Raw genomic sequence first — 12,189 nt, 5'->3', positions numbered from 1 at the left:
ATAAATATTTTGAGTTATTTGGAGCAACTCTAAAGCCCTGTGTCCCGCCTCAGTCACTGACTGGGTAAGCGTGGTATCCGTCAGCCGGGTTGTGACCTTGCCAAAGGGGAGCCCAGTGTCTGCACCCCCCCCCCCTCCAGTTAAGGGACAAGTCCAGGCTCTTTTCTCCACTCCGGTTACCAGTTTCCTGGACACTTTCTGGTCTGAACGGGGACCTGGTTGTGACATGTCAGGCCAGTTGAGCCACTGACTGGCGCTGAGTGGGGCCGACAAAATCCCAATCAAACCAGGAAGTGGCTGGGGGACCAGGAAGCGGAGCGGAGGGCCGCAGACCCCATCGCTGGAGCCGGAGAGGTAAGAGCATGTTGTTATATTCAAGTATAAGGTTCATATTTTTAACAAATCTGCATGTATTATATTGATAGGGACATAACATGAATCTTTATTTTATAATTCTGGTTTTATTTGTGCAAAAGGTGTGAAAATTGCCCCAGCAAGGAAATGGTCAGCACGCTACGTTCCTATACTAGCGGCGTGACATTAAAAATCGGTCTGCAAAATAGTTAAATATTATCTGCAAGACGATAAATCATTTAGTAGTTACCTTGTGTCTATTAAGTGAATAGTTTTGGAGTGGGCTGGGCAAGTGCGGTCAATAGTCAGTGCAAGCCTATCAAACATCATCTTGTCAAATGTCATTCTGATTTGAGATGAGTGGCATGAATACTATTTCTACAAGTCAGCTCAACCATTGCGGTGTACTCGAGATGATGCCTTGAGCTGAGCCTTAGAGAGAATTAAAATAACCTGGCTCAAAAAGCTGAAGGTTTTGCTGTAAAAGTATGTACTTCTGAAATTCTACAAGACGGTAGACACAGCAAACAATTGTTATAAGCATAAACATTGTCCCGCATGAGCACAGATGATATTACTCCGCTTCTTTTACATATATAAAATGTGGCCGAGGATACATAGCACACCATACCTGCTTCATCACACGTTTCTTCAGGGCTTCCTTCTGTAAAGTTTGTCCAACTGACAACTAGGAGATACATAAAGGAAGGATGAATATACATACATTACACATTCATAACAATCCTAAAGCACAGGACATACAGTATAAGGTAGGGGATATTGTTACAAAACTAAAGTGAAGTCAATTAAAGGAGAAGTCTGGCGAAAAATTTTATGAAAGTATTGTATTGCCCCCTAAAAGTTATACAAATCCCCAATATACACTTATTATGGGAAATGCTTATAAAGGGCTTTTTTTCCCTGCACTTACTACTGCATCAAGGCTTCACTTCCTGCATAACATGGTGATGTCACTTCCTGGATAACACGGTGATGTCACTTCCTGGATAACACGGTGATGTCACTTCCTGGATAACACGGTGATGTCACGACCCGACTCCCAGAGCTGTGGCTGCTGGAGAGGATAATGGCAGAGGGAGGCTCAGTGTCCCCCCAGTGCCCTATGTCCCTCAGGGTCCCTCTGCCATCATCCTCTCCAGCAGCCACAGCCTGCACAGCTCTGGGAGTCGGGTTGTGACATCACCATGTTATCCAGAAAGTGACATCACCGTTTTATCCAGTAAGTGACACCACCATGTTTTCCAGGACGTGACATCACCATGTTATCCAGAAAGTGACACCACCATGTTATCCAGGAAGTGACACCACCATGTTATCCAGGAAGTGACATCCCCATGTTATCCAGGAAGTGACACCACCATGTTATCCAGGAAGTGACATCCCCATGTTATCCAGGGAGTGACATCACCATGTTATCCAGGAAGTGACACCACCATGTTATCCAGGAAGTGAAGCCTTGATGCAGTAATAAGTGCAGGGAAAAAAAGCACTTTATATGCATAATTTCCATCATACACAGTATGCCCTAAAAACGTACATTTTGTATCTTATGTTGGCAGAGCCATTTTGCACACCAAGCACTTTCACCCCTTATTTCATTCATTATTAAGGTCCTATAACACAGGGCAAACAGGTCAATACTGACCTGTGTAATAGGCCCAGCAATCCCTCGTTCGTCTGGCAGTTGCATCTTTTAAGAAGGTTGCAAGACCATCATTTGTATGTGTCGATAGAATAGCCTGGCACTTTTTTAAAGGACCCTAGTACATGGCCTGAATACCAGGCAGGGCTACACAAGCAATCCATCTTTGTTGGCCGCACATCCTCTATTACACAGTGAAATGTGTGGCCCAGATAGATGGATCATTCGTGTGTTCCTGACCTCTTAAATATCGAGCCATGTATTAGGCTTCTTAAAGTGTCAAGCTACTTGATTGGCATTAGCAAATAGTCCCATTGGGCCGATTTCACTCGATGTAATAGAGACAACAATCAGTCGATGAAACTATCATTGGCTAATCGTTGGTTTAGATTTGGACCTTAAATCATTGAACACTACGTGTAATAGCAATGCGTGGCCGACGTCTGATGATTGCCCAACCACATGATACCTTACCTCTCCCTGTTTCTGGTCTTCTCTGTTGTGCTCTGCAGCTTCCTGGTCCTGGTGGCTTCAGTCTGTCAGCTCACAGGCCGCTCAGCCAATCACAGGCCATGGCGGTCCTGACCGTTGATTGGCCGATCGGCCTGTCAGCTGACAGATCACTCAGACACTGCCACCGGGAACGGAAGCTGCGGAGCACAGGAGAGAAGACCGGGAGCGGTAAGGTACCAGATGTTTGCACCCAAGCGGCCTTTACTGCCTGATTATCCGGCCGTCTAATAGGTCCGGTGAACCAGTGCCGATCTAGCAGATCAGCGCTCATTTACTAACATGATCAGGCCGCAGTCAGCCCGTGTAATAGGACCCTTACTCAGCTGGAAACGCTTGTGGTCAAGGCCCTCACTCCTATTGATTGAATGGGTGATTTGTTTGTTACTATGTAATGTCTGATTTTGTCTGTACCTGCATTGTAAACTGCTGCTGTATATGTTGGCACCATATAAAGAATATTATTACTAGAAGCCCCAATAGTACAGGTAATAGATATAACTCCTTCCTTACAGGTCTATTTAATGCTTCAATCATTACATACATCACACCAGGTACAGTACATGTCATCAACAAAACAACCAAAAACACCAATAAGTCACTGCTGTCAGACAGCCATGAATATAGAAGCAGAGCGCCATTGTTCACCTCTCATTCAGCCATTACTGCACACCTTATAAAACCTGGACTATTGTGTGTCCTGTCACCAGTGTTCCTGTATATACACACAGCTGGACTATATAGACTGTACATACGAGTCTCACATGACCAAGGCAAATAATGGCACATCAGACCTTTACTAACAAACCTCTCTGAAAAATGTACAATGTGGCGGCAGAGAAAGAACAAGGGGGTTTTGCAATAGACATGTCCTCATAACTTACTGCAACTAAAAGTACACAAACACATACAACCTACTCATTTCAATGTGTGAATGAAGTCTCGTCGGCTTTTAAAGAGGGTACTCCGGCAAAAATATTTTTTCGTTCAAATCAACTGGTTTCAGAAAGTTATATAAATTTGTAATTTACTTCTATTTAAAAATCTCAGGTCCCATTCCCATACTTATCAGCTGCTGTATGTCCTCTAGGAAGTGTTCCTTGCAGTCCGACACAGTGTCAGGAACTGTCCAGAGCAGGAGAAGTTTTTTATGGGGATTTGCTACTGCTCTGGACAGTTACAGACATGGACAGAGGTGGCAGCAGAGAGCACTGTGTCACGCTGGAAAGAATCCACTACTTCCTGCAGGACATACAGCAGCTGATACGAACTGAAAGACCTGAGATTTTTAAATAGAAGTCATTTACAAATAAATATAACTTTCTGAAACCAGCTGATTTGAAAGGAAACATTTTTTTCCTGGATAACCCCTTAAAAAGAACGAAGGGCTAATCTTCAGTAGAACTTATAAATCTGACTGATATTTGCACGTTTTAGTCTACAAGTCCTTCTAAGTGGTCCAATATGGGACCTTGCAAGGACAAAAACGAGAGTTGGTGAGCGACATCAGCAGTTTTTACAGGCTACGAATAACTGCACGACCAATCTCTGCATCATGCGGCCATATCAAATCAGCCAACGAGCCTGTTCACTCGCTCCTCAGCTGACTACTGTCACTTTTACACAGGGCGATCTGAATGGGCGATCCTAGGAACACTCGTTGCAGATAACTTGCCTGTGTAAAAGGGTCTAGAGTTTATACTGTCTAAGGTTACACAGTTTTTATGTATCTCCCTGTGTAACACCAGCCCAAATGAATGGTAGTTAGGGGCCAGCCACATGTCCGCACAATACTCTCCGTGCTTGGACAGTTTTCTGTGAATCATTTTTCATTATGATGCCGGGAGCTCCAAAAACGCTTAAAGTGTCACTGTTGTTTAAATTTTTTTTGCAGAAATCAATAATACAGGCGATTTTAAGAAACTTTGTAATTGGGTTTATTAGCCGAAAAATGCATTTTTATCAAGAAAAAGCAGTTTAAAGCTCTCCCCCCGTCTCAGAGTCTGCGCGATTCATTGTTTTTTCGTAAAGATACGCAGAAAACCTACTCCAGCTCTCAGCTGGCGTAGGTTTTCTGCCATGCTCACAGGATTTATGTAGAGGCAGTCCACCTCAACATAAATCTCCGTAGTGCCGGAGCCGCAGGGACAGTTTTAAGTCCGGCACAGAAAACGCTGGACTTAATAAATGTCCCCCATAGTATATGCTCTGACCGGGATTCCATCCGGCCGCACGAAATACCGACGCGTCATTGAATATTGGCCGCACAGACATGTCAGTTCACACAATGCAGAGTGCGGCTCTGGACGCACACTCTCCATTGCGTGCAATGTTAAATTGGGATGCGGACGCTCACTGCCGGGTGCCAGGGAACAGCCAGTGTTTCACGATGTGTGAACGTGGCCCTATAGTGTACTTACAAGGTACTTAGTGTATAGAACAAGCTAGAAAAACTCAATATGGGAAGCTCAACACTATACGTGTTATTTTATAGTTCTCCTAACATGTAGATATATAGGTAGGTATAAAAAAAAGAAAGTATAAATAATGTGTATATATATATTAATAGTACAAAGTACAGTAGCTTTAAACTTGTATCACGTGTATGAATGTAACTGATGGAAAAGCGTAGCCTTTTTTCCCCTTTAGTAACCTCCTATCCCGGAATAATACAACCATTCCGGCACACAAGTTATGGCATCCATCCAGTAATTTGTAAAGTAGAAAGGAAACTAGGGCATTGCCTTGTTACACACAGTGTTTCTGTGCCAAGAGAAATTGATAAAACTTTAACTGTGTCCAGGCGGGGTGTGTAACTAAAGTTCCCGGGAGGGGGGGAGGCATAGTAACAAAGAGCACTTTAAGGAACACAATGTAAAAAGGCACCAGTCTGAAACAACGAGATCTAATAGAACATAAATGATGTTTACAGTAAAGAAAAATGTGAATGGTGCCAGTGGTACCTAATGAAGTGGGTACTGTGCCAGCGCTAACTGGGGGAAAACACAAAGGCTACAATGTTTAGGCATCTGCAGAAGAGTTAAGGGTGGGCTATTGCGGATGTAGATGAAAATACACTCAACCAATAGTTTAACCAAATTATGTAGTTACTGCAACTCATACAAACTCATACCCATAGAAAACCTCTCCTGCTCTGGTCAGTTCCTGGGGGGGGGGGGGGTTATTACTATAAGGGGGAGCACCTGGGGGATTATTACTATAAGGGGGAGCACTGGGGGATTATTACTATAAGGGGGAGCACTGGGGGATTATTACTATAAAGGGGTGCACTGGGGGATTATTACTATAAAGGGGTGCACTGGGGGGGATTATTACTATAAAGGGGTGCACTGGGGGGATTATTACTATAAGGGGGAGCACTGGGGGATTATTACTATGGGGAAAGCACAGGGGGGGGTTATTACTATAAGGGGGAGCACTGGAGAGATTTGCAGCACAGGGGGGATTATTACTATGGCGACAGCACGGGGGGATTATTACTATTTGGGTACTGCACTGTGAGTATTATTACTATTATTATTATGGGGTACAGCAGGGGGCATTATTACTATTTGGGTGTACAGCAGGGGATGCTACATACAGAGGGCAACTCACATACCTACTGACTTTACTGCACATGACACAAAGAAGTGGAAGTTGTTGTAAAAGTGCGGCGCCTAAGATGTTTGTCTGCCAGGATCAGAAGAGATAAATTGTTGCTGCAAGAAATTATCATGGTGGTCCGGGCCAGAAGGGGAGGAAATGTGACACCTCAGAACAAAGAAGATGTCACCTGTGAGTCACAGAATTACGTTTTGTTGCAAAATTAGCCCTGCAGTCAAACCTACCTAGAAACGGCCCTGCCTTACAGCCTCACCTTTTAGGATCATTCCACCTTTGCTGCTCCCTACAATGACTGATATTCATGACTAAACGGTATTACAATAACATACACTGAAACACACCACTGATGTAAGACTCTTTGGAGGGATTAATTCTCTCCTGTAAACCAATGTGATAAGGCTCGGAGTACCAGGCACCACTCACTTATAAATGAGACATCTCCAGGTGAAGTCAAACAAACAAAGGCCAAGATTGCAAAAAAAAAAAAAAATGCAGAGAATCTGCCAATATGTACGTCAAGCTGAGAAGAGGCCGTCATACAGGTAGGACTGGGAGGCCTGGGATGGCCGATATTTTTCACTGTTGTGTATCTGTATATTCTTTAAATGTCCAGGAGCACATTAATCATACACGGACAGTGAGGAGGCCTTGCACAATGTATGCTTATACATGAGGGCGGGAACCTTATCTATACAAATGTTTGGATCTAGGAAGTAAAACCTGTACACCGACTCCATTCTGAAATGCTGATTCCTGTTAAAACATATTCTTTGTATGAAGACACAGTGGTCCCTCAACATACAATAATAATTGGTTCCAAAACGACCATTGTATGTTGATATCTTGTATCTTGAGGCCATTGTAGGTTGAGGGATCACTGACATGTGCATAAAATGATGTATTAAGCTGGGTTCACCCAGGGTTTTTGCTGTCCATTTAAAAGGATCCGTGTATTGGGGGGGGGGGGGGGGGGGGGGACAGATGAAAAAAACAGATGCATTACATTTTGATCCGTTTTTCCATTGACTTTCATAAAAAAAAAAAGTTGGATGATCAAAACACATCCGTTTTTAGCATACATAAAAACGTGGTCCACCGTGTTTTTATGAAGGCTTAAAAAAATGGATGCGTTTTCATTCGCTTTTTAAATTGAGGTCAATGGAAAAAATGGTTTAAATTGGATGCATGTGTTTTTCCAGCTGTTTTTCACACTAAATGGATCCTTTAAATCGACAACAAAAATGCAGTGTGAGCCACGCCTAACATAAAAGTCGTATTTTTACCCGTCTACTTTCAATAAGTCACTGCCTTCTAACTAGGTAGCCAAGTTTTTATTTTTTAAAAGGACAGTAGACGTAACATATATATTAAGGACCCCTCTGAGGGTGTATCAGTCAACAAAGGTGTCATCTTAACCCCTAAAGCACCAGCGCCTGGGTGGGGGTGGGGGGGCACCATTAAAAAAAATTGTGAACTGCTTCTTTAAGGACAGAGCTCAAAAGTACCTTAAGGACCACGACAATTTTCTAATTTGCATTTTTGTTTTTTCCACCTCATCTTCTATAACCCTTTAATTCTTTTTAGCTACAGGACCATGTGAGGTCTTATTTTTTTCAGAAGCAGGTGTACTCCGTAATGGCATCTTTTAATCTACCATAAAATTAATGACAGGATCCCCAAAATATAATTTATAGGGTTATATGGGTATAAAAAATGCAATTCTGCAAATTTTGGGCAGTTCTGTGTTTCCTTAATGCACTTTACAGTAAAACTGACAGGATATATTTATTCTATAGGTCAGTCTAAATACAGCCACATGCATGTTTACATAGCATTTGTAATGTTTTACTTTTTTTTTTTAAACAAATAGGTATAACGTGTTTATTTTTTCACCTATGGGGCTTTATGGGGTGTCATTTTTTGTTTCTAGTTTTTCTAGTTTTTGTTTCTAATTTCTAGTTTTTATTAGTATCAGATATGTGTAGATCGGATATCGGATTGGTATTGATCACTTTTTATAAAAACATTTTTTATATGAAGTGTAATTGATAAAAAAAACAGCAATCCTTGCGTTTTTACTGCTTTATTTTTAGGTCATTCATTGTGCAAGAACAATATTGTTTTATTTTAATAGATCTGAAAATTCCGCACTCTATGGTCTATTATAAATTTATTTTTATATGTTTTATTTAGAAAATGGGAAAGAGGGGTGATTAAAACTTTTATTGGGGAAGGGGCTACAGAAAGTTTTTTATTTTACACTTTTTAAGTCCCCTTAGGGGATGTTAACATTTTTAAATTACAATACTAAGACTGATCACTGCTATGCCATAGCATAGCGTTGATCACAGCTATCTGTTATCATCGCATAGAGCCTGCCTGTGGCAGACTCTATGCACTGATCACCCATCTGAGTGTCGGGAGGAAGGTAAGGGACCTCCGGCAGTCAGTTAGTACAATCAGAACCCGAGAGGACAGTGACAGGAATGCAAGTCCTGTCACGGTTTTAAATGCAGCAGGGGTTAATGGCGGGCCGCCACGCAATTGCAGCAGCCCATCATTAACCGCGAGGAACTGGCTGCTGATAGAGTTTACATTGAAATCTGTTACTTTAGAAACTTTTTTCTTAAAAGGGGTACACCAGCAAAAATAGTTTTGTTTTAAATCAACTGGTTTTGGAAAGTTATATAGATTTGTAATTTACTTCTATTTAAAAATCTCCAGTCTTCTAGTACTTAGCTGCTGTATGTCCTGCAGGAAGTAGTTATTTCTTTCCAGTCTGACACAGTGCTCTCTGCTGCCACCTCTGTCCATGTCAGGAACTGTCCAGAGCAGCAGCAAATCCCCATAGAAAACCTCTACTTCGCTGGACAGTTCCTGACATTGACAGAGGTGGCAGCAGAGAGCACTGTGTCAGACTGGTATGAATACACCATTTCCTGCAGGACATACAGCAGCTGGTAAGTACTGGAAGACTGGATATTTTTAAATAGAAGTAAATTACAAATCTATACAACTTTTTGAAACCAGTTAAAAGGGTTATCCAGCACTACAAAAACATGGCCACTTTCCCCCTACTGTTGTCTCCAGTTTGGGTGGGGTCTTGAAACTCTGTTCCATTGAAGTAAATGGAGCTTAATTGCAAACTGCACCTGAACTGGAGACAACAGTAGGGGGAAAAGTGGCCATGTTTTTGTAGCGCTGGATAACCCCTTTAATTCAAAAGAAAAAGATTTTTTCCGGAGTACTACTTTAATCCATGCAAATAAGGATAGTTCTTTGCTAAAAATACATGATATTTTATATGTTGGGGGTTTTGTCTAGCTGATGGGTAGCTTTGTTTCACCTATGCAGGTTAGACGGCTTCACCTGCCTCTTGTTTGGTTAGAGTGTCCACAGAACAAATACTGCATTGTGAATGGTTTATAGTGACAATTTCCTGTTGTCTTGCAGGCACTGATAGATTACAATTTCCTGCACCTTTTATATTATTCTCACTTATCAACAGGTCTTTTATTAAAGGTCTATAAGCGTAGCTACAAGCCAGTCCTCTTTATTTGTCCGCACACCGTCTTTTATTTCTAGGTACAAAGCTTTAATTTTAGTCTATTTTTTCAAGGTAAAACAATATTTCCCCCCATTCTGTTTGACTACAGACGGGTTGTCCACTTCAGCTGCGGCCCTGTGCCAATAATTGAACATGGATTAATGTGTCAGACTACTTATTAATGAATGTTACTTACATGCAATCAGCACTTCACCGATCCCTGGGTTATCATAGCATACAGGCTGCTGAAGACCAGGCTCAGGTCAAAAACTAATGCAAGTACCCAAGAGCTTGTCTCATGGCAGATATTAATAGTGCATCACTAGAATATACCAGCAATGTCCAAATAACCACAGCGACCATGGATTATTTGGAGAACAAAGCCACAGTGGTATAAAGAAAGCAGCACAGCACTTCTTCAATCAGCGACAGTAAGGGTACTATTACACCAAACGATTTTTTTGATGATTAACGATAAACGATCTCAAATGACCGCCATGGCAAACGACCCGAAATCGTTCGCCCAATTACATTGAACAATGACCGTTACTTATGATCGTTCTTGCACATGTTTTGTTGTCTCTATTGCTTACGTTTCAGCTATGACTTCTTATTACACCGAACGATGTGCAAACAATCAAACGATAAAAATAAGTCTGAATTCTATCAAATGACCAATGATTTCTCGTTGGTCGTTTAATCGTTTTCTGCTATTACACGAAAAGATTATCGTTTAAATCCGAATCAAACAATTTTTCGAATGATAATCGTCCTGTGTAATACGGTCCTTAGCTTTTTCTAGAGGCTGCACTATGGACATCTGACTAACCGTACAGCCTCCTGAAAAAGTCAACTGAGGTTTACAAGGGGGCAAAGTGGCACAGGACTTTCTAAGCCTTGCTGCATACAGAAGTCTAGTGTTTCCTAACAAAGCTATATACACATGCAAAAAAGGGATCCGTGGAGCCTCAGTTGCCCTGATTTGAGATTCGCAAAAGAGGTTTCACGGAACCCTTTTTGGCATATTTAAATTTATAGGGGGCAATTTTTTTCACTGATCTCCCTGACCTGAGGGCTCTGGAGGGCGTTCTGCTGCTCCCAATTAGAATTGGACAACGGGCACTGCAGATTATGCACATGCCACAAACATTTTTTGCTTGAAAAGCTATAGATAGGTGGCGCTGTAGCTGTGCAAATTATGCTACAAATGTTTCAATGTCCTCATTGGTTTTTAACCCCACTCTCTTATTAACAAATTTGCCACCTGCCCATCCGGTCAGGGATGAGTTTCCCAATATATTACGTGACTGTATCAACAGAAAAAGGCATAAAAAAAAGGCAAACAATACAAGATGAAATCTCAAACTATTCATTTTACAATGCTTTTGTTTCTGTGTTTATTTCTGCATTTATGAGATCGGCATGTACTCACCATTATGTGTAGCCTACCACCGAGCTTGTTCTTTATTGGATTCTGGAACATGATGGAGTGGGCAGAGAAAGCAGGGTTGGTAAAACCAATAAAAACGACTGGTTCCAAAATGCTCCACTTCCTGGATACTGTTCTGTTAGCACCAAAAAAGATGCATCCTCAGAGAAATCTATTTTGTATCCCCTTGCTGTCTATGCTGAAGAAAAATTTTAACAATGCAAAAGTTTTGGCTGTCCGGGTATGAATTTACCAAAAGCTGAAAGCCAATAGCATGTGGGAATACTAAACAACTACTCGCGAAGACAACATTGCATGTGGTTACCAGTACAGGCTACCTGTAGGTAGTCCAGTGACACTTCTATTATTCTGTATAATGTGACCTGTGTCCTGCATTTTGATATTGCTGCTTTGGGTACAAATCCGGCCTGGCAGTTCTGTACAAAGTGAACAATCTCATTCTATGTGAAAACAATACATCAGCAAATAAAGCTCCAGCTCGGGTACAGGAAAGAGGCAATAAATATTCTGGAAAACGGCAATAAAACAGATACACGTGACTGCACTACTTTGAATGTACCAAAAACATTTATAGATGGGAGTAAATTTAATGCAAAGTCTGCAGGAGTAGAATAGGCCCCGCTATGGTAAATGTGACAGCCCCCAGGAGGCTGGAGATAGGAGACAAAAAAAATTAACTAAAACACACCACTAGCTAACATAATTTTGAAGTTTAAAAAAGGTGTTTTTGAGATTTAAAAACAGTTGAAATTTTCTGCCTTTTTTTAAAGTTTTAGTTTTAATTCCGTTTAAAGGCACTTACTACTGCATCAAGGCTTCACTTCCTGGATAACATGGTGATGTCACGACCCGACTCCCAGAGCTGTGCAGGCTGTGGCTGCTAGAGAGGATGGTGGCAGGGGGACACTGAGGGACACAGGGCACTGGAGGGACACTGAGCATCCTCCTGCCATCATCCTCTCCAGCAGCCACAGCCCGCACAGCTCTGGAAGTCCGGTCGTGACATCACCATGTTATCCAGGAAGTGACATCACCATGTTA

The 12,189-nt window shown here is 41.8% G+C and overlaps 1 protein-coding gene across 3 annotated transcripts in view; it reads right to left on the bottom strand.

The window, feature by feature from the left end:
• The window catches only part of NSRP1 (nuclear speckle splicing regulatory protein 1), a 42,509-nt gene that overhangs the window by 6,727 nt on the left and 23,593 nt on the right, over positions 1–12,189 (bottom strand). For all 3 annotated transcript variants that reach the window (XM_069944663.1, XM_069944665.1, XM_069944664.1), the window contains one exon: positions 986–1,042. In XM_069944663.1, coding sequence (XP_069800764.1) covers positions 986–1,042 — 57 coding nt within the window. The remainder of the gene's footprint in view (positions 1–985; positions 1,043–12,189) is intronic.

The sequence above is a fragment of the Dendropsophus ebraccatus genome, chromosome 11 (genome assembly GCF_027789765.1).
Source record: "Dendropsophus ebraccatus isolate aDenEbr1 chromosome 11, aDenEbr1.pat, whole genome shotgun sequence".
Taxonomy (NCBI): Eukaryota; Metazoa; Chordata; class Amphibia; order Anura; family Hylidae; genus Dendropsophus; species Dendropsophus ebraccatus.
Note: the sequence above shows the minus strand (reverse complement) of the source record. Positions and strands in the feature narration are given on the sequence as shown.